The sequence below is a fragment of the Pseudophryne corroboree genome, chromosome 11, assembly GCF_028390025.1.
Source record: "Pseudophryne corroboree isolate aPseCor3 chromosome 11, aPseCor3.hap2, whole genome shotgun sequence".
NCBI lineage: Eukaryota > Metazoa > Chordata > Amphibia > Anura > Myobatrachidae > Pseudophryne > Pseudophryne corroboree.
The window spans coordinates 41504613-41524756 of NC_086454.1; the positions used below are offsets into that span (position 1 = coordinate 41504613).

General features: G+C 48.5%; 1 protein-coding gene across 1 annotated transcript in view; it reads right to left on the minus strand.

The window, feature by feature from the left end:
• NRIP3 (nuclear receptor interacting protein 3) overlaps nucleotides 1-20144 on the minus strand; it is a 98213-nt gene that overhangs the window by 8586 nt on the left and 69483 nt on the right. Inside the window, exons 2-4 of the mRNA XM_063944066.1 lie at nucleotides 17006-17185; nucleotides 16222-16304; nucleotides 9967-10106 (exon numbers count right to left, since the gene is read on the minus strand). Coding sequence (XP_063800136.1) covers nucleotides 9967-10106; nucleotides 16222-16304; nucleotides 17006-17185 — 403 coding nt within the window. The remainder of the gene's footprint in view (nucleotides 1-9966; nucleotides 10107-16221; nucleotides 16305-17005; nucleotides 17186-20144) is intronic.

Consider the following 20144-nt stretch of genomic DNA (forward strand, 5'->3'; position numbering starts at 1 on the left):
GATAGACAGACAGTGTGACGGGATCCGGATGAAAGACAGACAGTGTGACGGGATCCAGATGATAGACAGACAGTGTGACGGGATCCGGATGATAGACAGACAGTGTGACGGGATTCGGATGATAGACAGGCAGTGTGACGGGATCCAGATGATAGACAGACAGTGTGACGGGATCCGGATGATAGACAGACAGTGTGACGGTTACCGGATGGTAGACAGACAGTGGTATCCGGATGATGGATAGACAGTGTGACGGTATCCGGTTGATAGACAGACAGTGTGACGGTATCCGGATGATAGACAGACAGTGTGACGGGATCCGGATGACAGACAGACAGTGTGACGGGATCCGGATGATAGACAGACAGTGTGGCGGTATCCGGATGATAGACAGACAGTGTGACGGATCCAGATGATAGACAGAAAGAGTGACTGTATTCGGATGATAGACAGACAGTGTGACGGGATCCGGATGATAGACAGACAGTGTGATGGGATTCGGATGATAGACAGACAGTGTGACGGGATCCGGATGATAGACAGTGTGACGGGATCCGGATGATAGACAGACAGTGGTATTATCCGGATGATGGATAGACAGTGTGACGGTATCCGGTTGATAGACAGACAGTGTGACGGTATCCAGATGATAGACAGACAGCGTGACGGGATCCAGATGATAGACAGACAGTGTGGCCGGATCCGGATGATAGACAGACAGTGTGGCGGGATCCGGTTGATAGACAGACAGTGTGACAGTATCCGGATGATAGACAGACAGTGTGACGGGATCCAGATGATAGACAGACAGTGTGACAGTATCCGGATGATAGACAGACAGTGTGACGGTATCCGGATGATAGACAGACAGTGTGGCGGTATCCGGATGATAGACAGACAGTGTGACGGTAACCGGTTGATAGACAGACAGTGTGACGGTATCCGGATGTTAGGCAGACAGTGTGACGGGATCCAGATGATAGACAGACAGTGTGACAGTAACCGGATGATAGACAGACAGTGTGACGGTATCCGGATGATAGACAGACAGTGTGACGGTATCCGGATGATAGACAGACAGTGTGGAGGTATCCGGATGATAGACGGACACTGTGATGGGATCTGGATCATAGACAGACAGTGTGACGGGATCCGAATGATAGACAGACAGTGTGACGGTATACGGATGATAGACAGACAGTGTGATGGTGGGGGTCATTCCGAGTTTATCGCTAGCTGAATTTTTTTCAGCGCAGCGATCAGGCTAAAAATCAGCAATTCTGCACATGCGTATGCGGCGCAATGTGCACACGCGACGTATGGGCACAACGAACAATGTAGTTTTGCACAGGTTCTAGCGATGCATTTCAGTCGCACTGCTGGCCGCAGAGTGATTGACATGAAGTGAGTATTTCTGGGTGGCAACTGACCGTTTTCAGGGAGTTCGCGGAAAAAACGCAGGCGTGTCAGGAAAAACGCTGGTGTGGCTGGGCGGGTTTGTGACGTCAAATCTGGAACTGAATAGTCTGAAGTGATCACAAGCGCTGAGTAGGTTTTGAGCCACTCTGAAACTACACAAAAATTTTTTGCAGGGGCTCTGCGATACAACCGTTCACACTTCTGCTAAGCTAAAATACACTCCCCAGTGGGCGGCGGCATAGCGTTTGCATGGCTGCTAAAACTAGCTAGCGGGCGATCAACTCGGAATGACCCCCGGTATCCGGATGATAGACAGACACTGTGACAGTATCTGGATGATAGGCAGACAGTGTGACAGTATCCGGATGATAGACAGTGTGACGGTATCCTGATAATAGACAGTGTGATGGGATCTGGATGATAGACAAACAGTGTGACGGGATCCAGATGATAGACAGACAGTGTGACGGTATCCGGATGATAGAGAGTGTGACGGGATCCGGATGATAGACAGACAGTGTGACGGGATCCGGATGATAGACAGACAGTGTGACGGGATCCGGATGATAGACAGACAGTGTGACGGGATCCGGATGATAGACAGACAGTGTGACGGGATCCGGATGATAGACAGACAGTGTGACGGTATCCGGATGATAGAGAGTGTGACGGGATCCGGATGATAGACAGACAGTGTGACGGGATCCGGATGATAGACAGACAGTGTGACGGGATCCGGATGATAGACAGACAGTGTGACGGGATCCTGATAATAGACAGACAGTGTGACGGGATCCGGATGATAGACAGACAGTGTGACGGTATCCGGTTGATAGACAGACAGTGTGAAGGGATCCGGATGATAGACAGACAGTGTGATGGGATCCGGATGATAGACAGACAGTGTGACGGTATCCGGATGATAGAGAGTGTGACGGGATCCGGATGATAGACAGACAGTGTGACGGGATCCGGATGATAGACAGACAGTGTGACGGGATCCGGATGATAGACAGACAGTGTGACGGGATCCAGATGATAGACAGACAGTGTGACGGGATCCGGATGATAGACAGACAGTGTGACGGTATCCGGATGATGGATAGACAGTGTGACGGTATCCGGTTGATAGACAGACAGTGTGACGGTATCCGGATGATAGACAGACAGTGTGACGGGATCCGGATGACAGACAGACAGTGTGACGGGATCCGGATGATAGACAGACAGTGTGGCGGTATCCGGATGATAGACAGACAGTGTGACGGATCCAGATGATAGACAGACAGTGCGACAGTATCCGGATGATAGACAGTGTGGCGGTTTCCGGATGATAGACAGACAGTGTGATGGGATCCGGATGATAGACAGTGTGACGGGATCCGGATGATAGACAGTGTGACGGGATCCGGATGATAGACAGACAGTGGTATTATCCGGATGATGGATAGACAGTGTGACGGTATCCGGTTGATAGACAGACAGTGTGACGGTATCCAGATGATAGACAGACAGTGTGACGGGATCCAGATGATAGACAGACAGTGTGGCGGGATCCGGATGATAGACAGACAGTGTGGCGGGATCCGGTTGATAGACAGACAGTGTGACAGTATCCGGATGATAGACAGACAGTGTGACGGGATCCAGATGATAGACAGACAGTGTGACAGTATCCGGATGATAGACAGACAGTGTGACGGTATCCGGATGATAGACAGACAGTGTGGCGGTATCCGGATGATAGACAGACAGTGTGACGGTATCCGGATGATAGACAGACAGTGTGACGGTATCCGGTTGATAGACAGACAGTGTGGAGGTATCCGGATGTTAGGCAGACAGTGTGACGGGATCCAGATGATAGACAGACAGTGTGACAGTATCCGAATGATAGACAGACAGTGTGACGGTATCCGGATGATAGACAGACAGTGTGGAGGTATCCGGATGATAGACGGACACTGTGACGGGATCTGGATCATAGACAGACAGTGTGACGGGATCCGAATGATAGACAGACAGTGTGACGGTATCCGAATGATAGACAGACAGTGTGACGGGATCTGGATCATAGACAGACAGTGTGACGGGATCCGAATGATAGACAGACAGTGTGACGGTATACGGATGATAGACAGACAGTGTGATGGTGGGGGTCATTCCGAGTTTATCGCTAGCTGAATTTTTTTCAGCGCAGCGATCAGGCTAAAAATCAGCAATTCTGCACATGCGTATGCGGCGCAATGTGCACACGCGACGTATGGGCACAACGAACAATGTAGTTTTGCACAGGTTCTAGCGATGCATTTCAGTCGCACTGCTGGCCGCAGAGTGATTGACATGAAGTGAGTATTTCTGGGTGGCAACTGACCGTTTTCAGGGAGTTCGCGGAAAAAACGCAGGCGTGTCAGGAAAAACGCTGGTGTGGCTGGGCGGGTTTGTGACGTCAAATCTGGAACTGAATAGTCTGAAGTGATCACAAGCGCTGAGTAGGTTTTGAGCCACTCTGAAACTACACAAAATTTTTTTGCAGGGGCTCTGCGATACAACCGTTCACACTTCTGCTAAGCTAAAATACACTCCCCAGTGGGCGGCGGCATAGCGTTTGCATGGCTGCTAAAACTAGCTAGCGGGCGATCAACTCGGAATGACCCCCGGTATCCGGATGATAGACAGACACTGTGACAGTATCTGGATGATAGGCAGACAGTGTGACAGTATCCGGATGATAGACAGTGTGACGGTATCCTGATAATAGACAGTGTGATGGGATCCGGATGATAGACAGACAGTGTGACGGTATCCGGATGATAGAGAGTGTGACGGGATCCGGATGATAGACAGACAGTGTGACGGGATCCGGATGATAGACAGACAGTGTGACGGGATCCGGATGATAGACAGACAGTGTGACGGGATCCGGATGATAGACAGACAGTGTGACGGGATCCGGATGATAGACAGACAGTGTGACGGGATCCTGATGATAGACAGACAGTGTGACGGGATCCGGATGATAGACAGACAGTGTGACGGTATCCGGATGATAGACAGACAGTGTGATGGGATCCGGATGATAGACAGACAGTGTGACGGTATCCGGATGATAGAGAGTGTGACGGGATCCGGATGATAGACAGACAGTGTGACGGGATCCGGATGATAGACAGACAGTGTGACGGGATCCGGATGATAGACAGACAGTGTGACGGGATCCTGATGATAGACAGACAGTGTGACGGGATCCGGATGATAGACAGACAGTGTGACGGTATCCGGTTGATAGACAGACAGTGTGAAGGGATCCGGATAATAGACAGACAGTGTGACGGTATCCGGATGATAGATAGTGTGGCAGTATCCGGATGATAGACAGACAGTGTGACGGTATCCGGTTGATAGACAGACAGTGTGACGGTATCCGGATGATAGACAGACAGTGTGACGGTATCCGGATGATAGACAGACAGTGTGACAGTATCCGGATGATAGACAGACAGTGTGACGGGATCCAGATGATAGACAGACAGTGTGACAGTATCCGGATGATAGACAGACAGTGTGACAGTATCCGGTTGATAGACAGACAGTGTGACGGTATCCGGATGATAGACAGACAGTGTGACGGTATCCGTATGATAGATAGACAGTGTGACAGTATCCGGATGATAGACAGACAGTGTGACGGGATCCAGATGATAGCCAGACAGTGTGACGGTATCCGGATGATAGACAGACAGTGTGACAGTATCCGGATGATAGACAGACAGTGTGACGGGATCCGGTTGATAGACAGACAGTGTGACAGTATCCGGATGATAGACAGACAGTGTGACAGTATCCGGTTGATAGACAGACAGTGTGACAGTATCCGGATGATAGACAGACAGTGTGACGGGATCCGGATGATAGACAGGCAGTGTGACGGTATCCGGTTGATAGACAGACAGTGTGAAGGGATCCGGATGATAGACAGACAGTGTGATGGGATCCGGATGATAGACAGACAGTGTGACGGTATCCGGATGATAGAGAGTGTGACGGGATCCGGATGATAGACAGACAGTGTGACGGGATCCGGATGATAGACAGACAGTGTGACGGGATCCGGATGATAGACAGACAGTGTGACGGGATCCAGATGATAGACAGACAGTGTGACGGGATCCGGATGATAGACAGACAGTGTGACGGTATCCGGATGATGGATAGACAGTGTGACGGTATCCGGTTGATAGACAGACAGTGTGACGGTATCCGGATGATAGACAGACAGTGTGACGGGATCCGGATGACAGACAGACAGTGTGACGGGATCCGGATGATAGACAGACAGTGTGGCGGTATCCGGATGATAGACAGACAGTGTGACGGATCCAGATGATAGACAGACAGTGCGACAGTATCCGGATGATAGACAGTGTGGCGGTTTCCGGATGATAGACAGACAGTGTGATGGGATCCGGATGATAGACAGTGTGACGGGATCCGGATGATAGACAGTGTGACGGGATCCGGATGATAGACAGACAGTGGTATTATCCGGATGATGGATAGACAGTGTGACGGTATCCGGTTGATAGACAGACAGTGTGACGGTATCCAGATGATAGACAGACAGTGTGACGGGATCCAGATGATAGACAGACAGTGTGGCGGGATCCGGATGATAGACAGACAGTGTGGCGGGATCCGGTTGATAGACAGACAGTGTGACAGTATCCGGATGATAGACAGACAGTGTGACGGGATCCAGATGATAGACAGACAGTGTGACAGTATCCGGATGATAGACAGACAGTGTGACGGTATCCGGATGATAGACAGACAGTGTGGCGGTATCCGGATGATAGACAGACAGTGTGACGGTATCCGGATGATAGACAGACAGTGTGACGGTATCCGGTTGATAGACAGACAGTGTGGAGGTATCCGGATGTTAGGCAGACAGTGTGACGGGATCCAGATGATAGACAGACAGTGTGACAGTATCCGAATGATAGACAGACAGTGTGACGGTATCCGGATGATAGACAGACAGTGTGGAGGTATCCGGATGATAGACGGACACTGTGACGGGATCTGGATCATAGACAGACAGTGTGACGGGATCCGAATGATAGACAGACAGTGTGACGGTATCCGAATGATAGACAGACAGTGTGACGGGATCTGGATCATAGACAGACAGTGTGACGGGATCCGAATGATAGACAGACAGTGTGACGGTATACGGATGATAGACAGACAGTGTGATGGTGGGGGTCATTCCGAGTTTATCGCTAGCTGAATTTTTTTCAGCGCAGCGATCAGGCTAAAAATCAGCAATTCTGCACATGCGTATGCGGCGCAATGTGCACACGCGACGTATGGGCACAACGAACAATGTAGTTTTGCACAGGTTCTAGCGATGCATTTCAGTCGCACTGCTGGCCGCAGAGTGATTGACATGAAGTGAGTATTTCTGGGTGGCAACTGACCGTTTTCAGGGAGTTCGCGGAAAAAACGCAGGCGTGTCAGGAAAAACGCTGGTGTGGCTGGGCGGGTTTGTGACGTCAAATCTGGAACTGAATAGTCTGAAGTGATCACAAGCGCTGAGTAGGTTTTGAGCCACTCTGAAACTACACAAAATTTTTTTGCAGGGGCTCTGCGATACAACCGTTCACACTTCTGCTAAGCTAAAATACACTCCCCAGTGGGCGGCGGCATAGCGTTTGCATGGCTGCTAAAACTAGCTAGCGGGCGATCAACTCGGAATGACCCCCGGTATCCGGATGATAGACAGACACTGTGACAGTATCTGGATGATAGGCAGACAGTGTGACAGTATCCGGATGATAGACAGTGTGACGGTATCCTGATAATAGACAGTGTGATGGGATCCGGATGATAGACAGACAGTGTGACGGTATCCGGATGATAGAGAGTGTGACGGGATCCGGATGATAGACAGACAGTGTGACGGGATCCGGATGATAGACAGACAGTGTGACGGGATCCGGATGATAGACAGACAGTGTGACGGGATCCGGATGATAGACAGACAGTGTGACGGGATCCGGATGATAGACAGACAGTGTGACGGGATCCTGATGATAGACAGACAGTGTGACGGGATCCGGATGATAGACAGACAGTGTGACGGTATCCGGATGATAGACAGACAGTGTGATGGGATCCGGATGATAGACAGACAGTGTGACGGTATCCGGATGATAGAGAGTGTGACGGGATCCGGATGATAGACAGACAGTGTGACGGGATCCGGATGATAGACAGACAGTGTGACGGGATCCGGATGATAGACAGACAGTGTGACGGGATCCTGATGATAGACAGACAGTGTGACGGGATCCGGATGATAGACAGACAGTGTGACGGTATCCGGTTGATAGACAGACAGTGTGAAGGGATCCGGATAATAGACAGACAGTGTGACGGTATCCGGATGATAGATAGTGTGGCAGTATCCGGATGATAGACAGACAGTGTGACGGTATCCGGTTGATAGACAGACAGTGTGACGGTATCCGGATGATAGACAGACAGTGTGACGGTATCCGGATGATAGACAGACAGTGTGACAGTATCCGGATGATAGACAGACAGTGTGACGGGATCCAGATGATAGACAGACAGTGTGACAGTATCCGGATGATAGACAGACAGTGTGACAGTATCCGGTTGATAGACAGACAGTGTGACGGTATCCGGATGATAGACAGACAGTGTGACGGTATCCGTATGATAGATAGACAGTGTGACAGTATCCGGATGATAGACAGACAGTGTGACGGGATCCAGATGATAGCCAGACAGTGTGACGGTATCCGGATGATAGACAGACAGTGTGACAGTATCCGGATGATAGACAGACAGTGTGACGGGATCCGGTTGATAGACAGACAGTGTGACAGTATCCGGATGATAGACAGACAGTGTGACAGTATCCGGTTGATAGACAGACAGTGTGACAGTATCCGGATGATAGACAGACAGTGTGACGGGATCCGGATGATAGACAGGCAGTGTGACGGTATCCGGATGATAGACAGACAGTGTGACGGTATCCGGATGATGGGCCCTCATTCCGAGTTGTTCGCTCGCTAGCTGCTTTTAGCAGCATTGCACACGCTAGGCCGACGCCCTCTGGGAGTGTATCTTAGCTTAGCAGAATAGCGAACGAAAGATTAGCAGAATTGCTACTAAATAATTCTTTGCAGTTTCTGAGTAGCTCCAGACTTACTCACAGATTGCGATCAGCTCAGGCCGTTTCGTTCCTGGTTTGACGTCACACATACGCCCAGCGTTCGGCCAGCCACTCCCCCGTTTCTCCAGACACTCCCGCGTTTTTCCCTGACACACCTGCGTTTTTCCGCACACTCCCAGAAAACGGCCAGTTTCCGCCCAGAAACACCCACTTCCTGTCAATCACACTCCGATCACTACAACGATGAAAATTCTTCGTTCGGACGTGAGTAAATCTACTAAGTTTTGTGTTAAAAAAAATACTTAGCGCATGCGCACTGCGTACCATGCGCATGCGCATTTTAGCCTTAATCGCTCCGTTGCGAAAATCAGCAACGAGCGATCAACTCGGAATGACCCCCGATAGACAGACAGTGTGACGGTATCCGGATGATAGACAGACAGTGTCTAGTAGACCGTCAATAGGTCAACAGATACAACAGATTGACATGCCAATTGTCAACACAAGTTTTTTTGAGGTTTATCAAATATTTTTAAACTACGATTGGGAATAGTAACCTTGCTGGAAGCATGGTTTTGCTTTGCTCCAGTAGAGGAAAAGGGGTCACTGTCGGCAATTAGATTGTCGGTAACAGTCGCCAGCTTTGCACAGGGGTATATAACTAATGATGATATCTGTTAACAGACCAAAGACATTTAATACTTGCTTTATTTCTCCACTGCTCCTGCGCGAGTGTGGAGAAGTGAGCCTGTGGAGAAGTTGCCCATGGCAACCAATCAGCTGCTCTGTATAATTTAATAGAATGCACTTTATAAATGTTACCTTAACACTGATTGGTTGCCATGGGCAACTCCTCCACTGGCTCACTTCTCCACTCTTTTCACTGCTTCATGAATAGACCCCATAGTGATAAAGGTGCCCCTTCATCTCTTACGTGTACTGGTGACCCCATTGCGTGCAGACAGTAGCTACAGCACAGGGGCGTCTTAAGCAAGGAGGGAGCCCGTGTACAGACCCCGGGTGGGCCCTCCCCTCTTCTTGGCGCCGTAGGCTCCGACATTGTGCCGGAGCCTACTGCGCATGCGCAGGTCTCCAGAAACATGGCGCCCGCCATGTTCCGGAGACAAAATTCAAACTGGGCAGCCATTTTGGAATGGATTTTTTGCGCAACGGATGCTGGACTCCGGAGAGGTGAGTACCAAAATATGGGTGCAATGTGTGCGGTGTGGGGCCCCCTCTGGACCCACTTGCCCAGTGGCCACAGTGAAATGGAATCATGCGCTGAGGAGGCGACGTGTGTGTCCTGGTGCAGAGTTTCGGGCGTGGTACCTGACCTATAACCGCAGCAGTGCAGTCCAGGGAAATGCTGCCTAACGTCACCGCCAAGTGGTCTATCTGCCCGAGGCTTCTCACATTATAGGGTAAGGAAATGTTCTCATCTTCATTCTTATATGACCTGAAGTGTTCCTTTAATCTGTGGAAAAGATGACAAGAGAGATCTTATATATCCAGCTGCTGTTCATTCCAACCGCAGAGCTGCATTAGAAAGTTTGATACATCTCACCCAAATAACCACAGGTACAATTCGGCTGAGCAATGAGAGATGGTAATTGTGAGGTCTATGGGGGGGGGGGGGGGTCATTCCAAGTTGTTCGCTTGCTAGCAACTTTTTGCAGCGCTGCGATCAGATAGTCGCCGCCTATGGGGGAGTGTATTTTCGCTTTGCAAGTGTGCGAGCGCTTTTGCAGACGACGGCACAAGAAAAGTTTGTTGCAGTTTCTGAGTATCTCTGGACTTACTCAGCCGCTGCGATCACTTCAAACTTTTTGGTCCCGGAATTGACGTTAGACACCCGCCCTGCAAACGTTTGGATACGCCTGCGTTTTTCCAACCACTCCCTGAAAACGGTCAGTTGACACCCATAAACGCCATCTTTCTGCCAATCACCTTGCGATCGACTGTGCGAATGGATTCTTCGTTAAAATCCATCGCCCAGCAACGACACGTTTTGTACCCGTACGACGCGCCTGCACATTGCGGTGCATACGCATGCCCAGTTTTGCTGCGTTTTAACCTGATTGCAGCAAAAAGTTGCTAGCGCGCGATCAACTCGGAATGACCCCCTATGTACTTAGGGGGATATGTACTAAGCAGTGATAAAAGTGGAGAAGTGAGCCAGTGGAGAATTTGCCCATGGCAACCAATCAGCTGCTCTGTATACTTTTCTAGTATGCAAATTATAAATGTTACGCCAATGATGATTGGTTGCCATGGGCAATTTCTCCAATGGCTCACTTCTCCACTTTTATCACTGCTTAGTACATGTCCCCCTTAGACTTTAGAGAGAGATAAAGTGCAAAGAGATAACGTACCAGCCATCAGCTCCTATCTGTCATTTCTCAAACGCAGCCTGTACCATGGCAGTTAGGAGCTGATTTACTGGTACTTTATCTCTCTCCACGGCTTAGTACATAGCTCTTTATAGACCCCTAAGGGCCTGATTTAGAGGTGGATGCAGGAGGGACCGGTGGGAGGTGGGAAGTTATGGTAATGCAGCAAGAGGCATCTATTGTAAAACTATGCCCAGATCCGGCTTCCCAGATCCCTTGCCTGCGTTCGAAGATGCAGCATCTGATCACCACCGCGACTATCACGTGGGCCTCCCGACATCTGCGCAGCCCTAAGGTTGCTGTAAATATCGCGGCCAGTGAAGCTGCTCGGAACGACCCTATAATGTCAGCGACACACCTGCGTTTTAGATGCTTCTCCCCAATACCGCCCTCAACCGTCCGGAAACTGTGCAACAGGCAGCGGCTTCCCCCATACTGTGACCAGAACTGCAGCAGCATCACGGCACATGCGCACAGGGCTGGATTAACCATTAAGTAAAATACAGGGCATCAGGAAAGTATTCACAGCGCTTCTCTTTTCCACATTTTGTTATGTTACAGGCAGCATACTTGCCTACCTGACCCTCTCCATGAGGGAGAAAATGCTCTGTTCCTGGACTTTCCTGGTAATGTATGATTGCCATCACCTGTGGTGAAACACCTTTCTTATCAATTAACTAGCTCACCACAGGTGATGGCAAACATACATTACCAGGAAAGTCCAGGAACAGAGCATTTTCTCCCTCATGGAGAGGGTCAGGTAGGCAAGTATGGTTTATTAATGTTTCTATTTGGATATATATAGGGGCACCGGTCTTAATCCAGCCCTGCATGAGCACTGCAACTCCGGTGCAGGTGCATTAAAAAGAGTAATCGAATAATCGGAATCTCATACAGGCCCTAGAAGTGGGCCAAAGTCTTGTCTTTTGGTATAGATAAACTTTGACCTTTACTGGTCTGGTGACTGTGAAACGTTCTCTGCCTACTCAGTGCAATATTATTATATATCATAATTACACCGCGCCGCATGACCAGATGTAATCTGGATCCACTACAGCTAAATAGAGATTACACATGAACCTGGTTTTTGGTTACTGTACCATGAAATGCAGAACAGGATTTATGGAACAAACGCTGGGCTATAATAATAACCAACTAGACAGACCAGATCTGTAGCGTATCCCAGACACAAAACGCAAAATGTTTATATATTCAGCAAGAGGTAACGAGGAATCTAGATGTAATACTAGGAGCTTTCACTGAATTTCTTTAATCCAGCTCCATTATATCTCCCAGGAAATACGCTGCCTGGTGCACTACTGTGTCCAGTGCTGTGACCTCATTCTGCCAGGCAGAGGGAAACAGCTCAGCATAATTACTATACTGCAGGGTGCAAGATGTAACACAGCGCGACCTCACTGCACCCACCTTACCCAGTGACACAGAACATACAGCTCTGTGCTCTGTGCTGTACAGGTGCATCCTTGGAAGCTGAACGCTATAGTTTATTATTCCTGTGATTCCTGGAAGTAATGCCCCATATATCCAAATACTAACAAACATGAATATCTATCATAATAAAAATAGGAAACCATTGGGATAGACATTGGGGGTAATTCAGAGTTGATCGCAGTAGCAAATTTTTTAGCAGTTGGGCAAAACCATGGGGGTCATTCCGAATTTAGCACAGCTACGATCATAAACTCAGACATGCGGGGGGACGCCCAGCACAGGGCTAGTCCACCCCGCATGTCAGTCCTGCCCCCCCTCGCAGAAGTGCAAAGGCATCGCACAGCGGCGATGCCTTTGCACTTCACGAGTAACTCCCGGCCAACGCAGCTTTAGCGTGCTGGCCGGGAGCTACTCATCGCTCCCCAGCCCGCAGCGGCTGCGTGTGACAACATGCAGCCGCTATGGCCCGCCCCCCATTCGGTCCAGCCACGCCTGCATTGGGTGAACCAAACCCACGAAACGGCGGCCAACCCCCTGCCGTTCCGCCCCCTCCCGCCCAGCGATCGCCTCTGCCTGTCAATCAGGCAGAGGCGATCGCATCCCTGCTACGGCCCTCGGCCACCTGTCATGCGCCGGCGCACTACGGCGCCGGTGCACGCGCAGCAGGGCCCCGTTTGCTCTGCTCCGTTAAAACATAGCGAGCGAACGGGTCAGAATGACCCCCAATGTGCACTGCAGGGGGGGGGGGGGGCAGATATAACATGTGCAGAGAGAGTTAGATTTGGGTGGGTTATTTTGTTTCTGTGCAGGGTAAATACTGGATGCTTTATTTTTACACTGCAATTTAGATTTCAATTTCAACACACCCCACCCAGATCTAACTCTCTCTGCACATGTTACATCTGCCCCCCCCCCCTGCAGTGCGCATGGGGGGGGTCATTCTGAGTTGATCGCTCGCTGCTGTTTTTCACAGCGCAGCGATCGGGTCACTACTGTGCATACATATGTGCCGCAATGCGCAGGTGCGTCGTACGGGTATAAAACAGATCATTGCTGGGCGATGGATTTAACGAAGAATCCATTCGCACAGCCGATCGCAAGAAGACTGACAGGAAGAGGGCGTGTATGGGTGTCAACTGACCGTTTTCTGGGAGTGGTTGGAAAAACGCAGGCGTGTCCAGGCGTTTGCAGGGCGGGTGTCTGACGTCAATTCCGGGACCAAAAAGACTGAAGTGATCGCAGCAGCTGAGTAAAGGTGGGTACACAGCACACTGATAGATATATCTGCAGATCAATTGATCTGCAGATATATCTATGGACGGATCGGCAGTGAGCTGTGCATACACACTGATTGATCCGTCGGGGACTGCCCAGTTCAGCGCCCACTCAGTTCAGCTGTCAATCACCGCCGGCTGCCGCAGCATGTGTACAGGCGGCCGGCTGGTCGCCTGTACACACACAGCGATGCAGCAATATATTGGTAAATATTTTGTCCGTTGGCTGTGCTGTGGGGCCGACGCGATATGTCTGTGAACGACGAAGTTCACAGACATATCGCCCGTATACACTGGCCGTCGGACCCGTGATATTTCGGCCGTTCTATTGATATATCGGCCAGTGTGTACCCACCTTAAGTCCAGAGCTACTCAGAAACTGCAAAAAACATTTTCGTCCCGCTCGGCTGCACACACGTTCGCACACTTGCAAAGCGAAAATACACTCTCCCATAGGCGGTGACTATCTGATTGCTGCGCTGCAAAAAATAGCTAGCGAGCGATCAACTCGGAATGAGGGCCATGGTTTTGCCCAACTGCTAAGAAGCAGAGCTGAAACTAGGATTTTTGTCACCCAGCGCAAGGCAGTAATTTGCCCCCCCCCCCCCGCCTCTTTTAATATATTTTATTGGCCCTCATTCCGAGTTGTTCGCTCGTTGCCGAGTTTCGCTATATTGCTCGCAGAGCGCATGCGCTTAGTTATTTTACTCAAAAGTTTGGTATTTTACTCACGGCATTATGAGGATTTTTCTTCGTTCTGGTGATCGGAGTGTGATTGACAGGAAGTGGGTGTTTCTGGGCGGAAACTGGCCGTTTTATGGGTGTGTGTGAAAAAACGCTACCGTTTCTGGGAAAAACGCGGGAGTGGCTGGAGAAACGGGGGAGTGTCTGGGCGAACGCTGGGTGTGTTTGTGACGTCAAACCAGGAACGAAACTGACTGAACTGATCGCAGTGGCAGAGTAAGTGTCGAGCTACTCAGAAACTGTTAAGAAATTTCTATTCGCAATTTTGCAAATCTTTCGTTCGAACTTCTGCTAAGCTAAGATTCACTCCCAGAGGGCTGCGGCTTAGCGTGTGCAATGCTGCTAAAAGCAGCTAGCAAGCGAACAACTCGGAATGAGGGCCCTTATTAGGTCATAAGTTTTAACTGGGCAATTGCCAGTATTCATGTTACATCATGCAGTAGTGTCCCTTACACACATCACACCACACCTTAATGCCCCTTATACACGATGCCCACAGTAGTGCCCCTTACACACAATACCCATAGTAGTGCTCCTTAAACACATGAGGGGTCATTCAGGTGCATTTGCTGCTGCAACCATTGGCGTAAAGTTCCAATTTTTGTACTTTGCGCATGTGCAGGGTCAGTTCCTTCGTGGGTCCTGCAGCATAGAATGCAGCCCGGCATCAGACTGTCTTTGATTGACAGTCTAATTTCGTATCAGGGACAGTGAGTGGGTGGCGATGGCTTCCGTTTGTGGAAACAGGGGAATGTTGCTGCCCTTTTGGGGGTGGGAAGAAGCCAGGGATCTCCGTCGTAGAACGGAGATTTCCTGTCCTCTGTGTCAGGCAGCTTGGTTGGCACCATGGGTGCCATAAGCAACCCGATGGTGGGTGCTTTGAGCCAATGCTGCGTCACATCTGCATGTAATAGACGCCTCCTGCTGCATCACCATACAGCCATATCACTGCTGCTTCCAAGGAATAGCAACTCCAACCACACCTAAATGACCCCATAATGCCCACAGTAGTAGTGCCCCTTACACATAATGCCCACAGTAGTGCCCCTTACACATAATGTCCACAGTAGTAGTGCCCCTTACACATAATGCCCACAGTAGTGCCCCTTACACATAATGTCCACAGTAGTAGTGCCCCTTACACATAATGCCCACAGTAGTGCCCCTTACACATAATGTCCACAGTAGTAGTGCCCCTTACACATAATGCCCACAGTAGTGCCCCTTACACATAATGTCCACAGTAGTAGTGCCCCTTACACATAATGCCCACGGTAGTAGTGCCCCTTACACATAATGCCCACAGTAGTAGTGCTCCTTATACATAATTCCCACAGTAGAAGTGCTCCATACACATAAAAAGAGATGGATGCTCCTGGGTGGTGAACAGAAGTGAATGCAATAAGTCTGTCCCATGGGCTCCTTATAGGAGGGTCGCAGGCAGAGTCAGACGGTGAATTTGCACCTGTGATACAGATGTGCAAGTGTCTATCTATGGTGCACCAAAGGTGGCATCTAAAGAATCACCTGTGAAATTACAGCGTGCAGAGACGCATAAAGTGGTTGCCTCAGTCCTTGCATATTCAGATGCACACTTCTACACCAGAGGAAGGTCTGATATTAGCATTTGCATACTCTCGCAGCTGCCACTCCAGCAACAGACACAAGCAAATGCAGCTGCATCAATCTTGAATCAGGCCCTGTGTCTGGTAACATTCCTAGTGCTTACCCCAGTCTGTCCAAGCATGCTGCAGAAATGATGCTGTACTGACAGGATGTGTCGATCTTGGCTTTCACCTCCTTACCAGCGCACTAAATGAGCCACAAGAGAAATCACATTAGCAGTACAAAGTGGAAAACATGCAGGCAACTGGGTCTCATCTCACTACCGGGAGACAATGTGTAAAATAGATAAATTCCTGGCATTATCACACTGTATGTCCAACAGTAGTTGTCAGATGGAAGAGAAAAAAAAGTGGATCATGTGATTGTTTCTGATTTTTATTTCTGGTTGACTTCAAATACTTAGTTGTCTTTATATTTCCGTATGACAATTTATCACCATTTTTATTGAATATATATTGTGACTTTTTTTGCTTTATTAAATTGCATTTATTGATATTCTGTCTTTGTGTCCTTAAATAAAACGTCAGATAGCTTATTTTTTTTTATAATGCTTCATCTATGCATGGAATTGCTTGATTTATAGTAACTCAGATTAAATGAGGCTTTGATTGTAGAGGATAAATAGGGAGCAACTGTAAAATTTAATGGAATATCCTGGTGCTATAAGTAATAAACTAAGAGTATAAGATCATGGGGTAAATGTAATAGGGTGTGAGAAGCCCCATAACCTAAGGTCTAAATTTACTATGCAGCGCTTTTCAAAACCGTGGTGACTTCAGCTTGGCAATTATATTAAATACAAAACTAGGCGCAAATAACAAGCTCCTGACAAGGCTGGTGCTCTGTTATTGTATACTGCGCATATGGTGGTAATACGGAATCTCTACCTGACACCAAACAAACACAGCATCCTCCTCCTCAGTTTTCCTGGGACTTTCCACTTTTCCGTGATGCACCTTGTTACTCTGAGCTGAGAGATCGCTCTTAGGGATCCACGCTGTTCGAGTATTCCTCAGTTTCGTCAAGTTGGTCTCCAGCAAACGTCGCTGTAGAATACTGTGCGGTTGCTTATAAAAAAAAAAAAAAACTGTCAGAAAAATGCAGAAAAATATATATACAGTATATGTACAATGTAGAAAGGGACGGTATATACTGGGGAATATTTCCATTATCTGATACATTTATTATCATTCAGTCACTCTCAGTTATATACCAAATGTGCAATATGCGCCACAAATGCTATATTGCAAAATCATTTTCATACAATTGTGCGCTTGGCTTTGTGGGTGGTGATAGTAGTGTCTAATGGCCTAATTCAGACCTGATCGCAGCAGCAAATTTGTTAGCTAATGGAAATCTAAACTGCAGTGTAAAAATAAAGCAGCCAATATTTACCCTGCACAGAAACAAAATAACCCACCCACATCTAATACCCATTTTCCATCGGTTCGTAGCCGGGAGCTTGACACGGGTGCTACCCGGCTGCAACCCGCGTCAGACCCCTTTCCATCTGCAGTAACCATCTCGGCATATTGCCAAGTTGGTGACGCTGCTGGTGATGCGGCGGGGGCGGTGCTGGGAGATCACATGATCTCCCAGCGCCGCTCTTCCATACAGTGTAAACGGGAAACGGGTCGCATCGACACGGCATCCATTTATACTGCACAGCTTACCGGGTTGAACCCGTGTTCAACCCTGCAAGCTACCTGAGTTGGAATATCGTGTCACTCGACCCGGATTATTCCAACTCGGCCCTTTTACACCAACCAGCAACACGGGTTATGCGCATTCATGTGCAATAACCCGTGTTATATGCTGGCTGGTGTAAAAGGGGTATAACTCTCTCTGCACATGTTATATCTGCCCTCCCCTGCAGTGCACATGGTTTTGCCCATTAGCTAACAACTTTGCTGCTGCGATCAGACCTGAATTAGGCCCAATGACAGATGAATGGTGAAGGACAGTTATGGTTACCAGCCATGGATGACTTAATGATTTCATGTCTGTGCTTTCTCCTGTCTTTTCTCGTTACACCTGTACCACAGCACCAATCACAGCACAGGAATGTAGTCACCCATGGCTGTTCATATGACGATGCTTCCGCCATCCACGCTTTTCCCACCACCAGATACAATGGTTACTCCACTCCGTTATGTACAGTGTCAAGTGTTCCCCATAACTCTTAGATTGCAAGCTCACCCGGACTGGGCCATTTTTACCTCATGTTTCACATCACTGTGGGTCTGATTGTCAGTCGCACAAATTTCTATATTCATGCAAATGGTCAAAAAAATTTAAACTACACACGTTAAAAACTCACACAGCACATGTTACACAGAGATTAGGACATACGGTCTGGGCACTGTATTGGAAACGTATATTGGGGTTCCCAGGTGGCGACTTGGAGGTTGAATCTCAAGAGGCACAGCGTCCTTGCACAGTCAGACGCACACTTGTACACCAGGGGAAGGGCTTTTACAAGCATTAGCATATAGGCGCAGACCCGACTATGGCAAAATCTGCTAAAGCGGTTACAGCAGCATGTAACTGAATCAGCCCGTCTGCCATTTTTTGTGTCAATATCCCTCAGTGTACAGTCCTGCCTAATTGTGCTGTATAAATAAATAAATAAAAATTGTAATAATAATAATAATGTTAATAATAATAATAATAATAATAATAATAATGTGAGGTATTTTGCACTGTCCAGAAGCATTCTTGACAGAAACCATAACACACACAGCAGTGACACCTAATAACATCAGCCCGATGTCCTCCCACAGCCGTAATTCATTCATGCCATAGATCTGGATAAACTGAGCAGTTCTTTAGGAGGATTGAGGTAGGGGGTGCACACTATACAGTGCCCCGTCACAAGATGGTCTGTGCACATTGCAGTTTGTAAATGACTGCGATTGTTGAGATAAGTGAGTGTGTTATGATTGGACGACAACATGTCAACAGAGTGTCGACAGTGATCATGTCAAAATTCATCATGTCTACACAGATGAATGATGTTGACATGATAGAGTGTTGACATCACACCCCTTTGGGGGCCTGCGGTCACTTACCTGGCCCCGGTGGCTGTAGAAATCTGAGGGCACATCGGTTTTGGTAAGTATTTTAACCCTACTCCTAACCCTCCTGGCGGCTCCTAATCCTAACCGTCAGCATCCTCAGAATGTCGACATTTCAGATAATGACAATATCAACATTCAGAGGATGAAATCATGGTGCATGTCGACATGGGACACGATGGCATTCTTGTGTCGACTTTATGAATATCGCTGCGATCGCTGTGGACCATGTGACCGGATGCCGAGATAAGCCGTTTCTGCCGAATATTCGCTTTATTGCGTTTCTGCACCAGTTAACCAGCAACTCTGGGCTTAAGCGTTCCGCATAGAACTCCCTCTGCCGTTTCTGTTCTACCCTGCCTAACCCACCCACAGCAGCACACAGCATTAAGAATAGAATAGACACCGCTGTATCCCGGGTTATATAGGGGGAAAATGTACTAAGTATTGGAGAGAGAGATAAAGTACCAGTCCATCAGTTCCTGTCAGTTTACAGGCTGTGTTTGAAAAATGACAGGAGCTGATTGGTTGGTAGTTTATCTCTCCCCACTGCTTAGTACATCTGCCCCATAGAAGAAGAATAATGTTTTCTTTTCCTGAAGCATTAGCCCTTAACTCAGACATCTTTCGCCACAACCTCCTCGGATTGGCCATCCGTGGTCACATGCCCACAAGTATTCCTCCCACTCAGGGTTCAAGCCATCAATGGATTTCCAATTGCTCCATCTTTTTTTTTTAAATACAGAAACAGCCACGCCCACTTGTCACATGACTCTATTTCAACACGTTTACAATTAGCAGTGAAACAGGTTGTGCTGGTGCGCCATACATGCATTGCATCGTGTCAAATATATGCCTTTTAATCAGAAATTCATCTTCCTTTACCATGCTTTTAGCAGCTACATTTTGCAGTCAACATTTATTTTCCTCCCCAGAGTCTGACAATTAA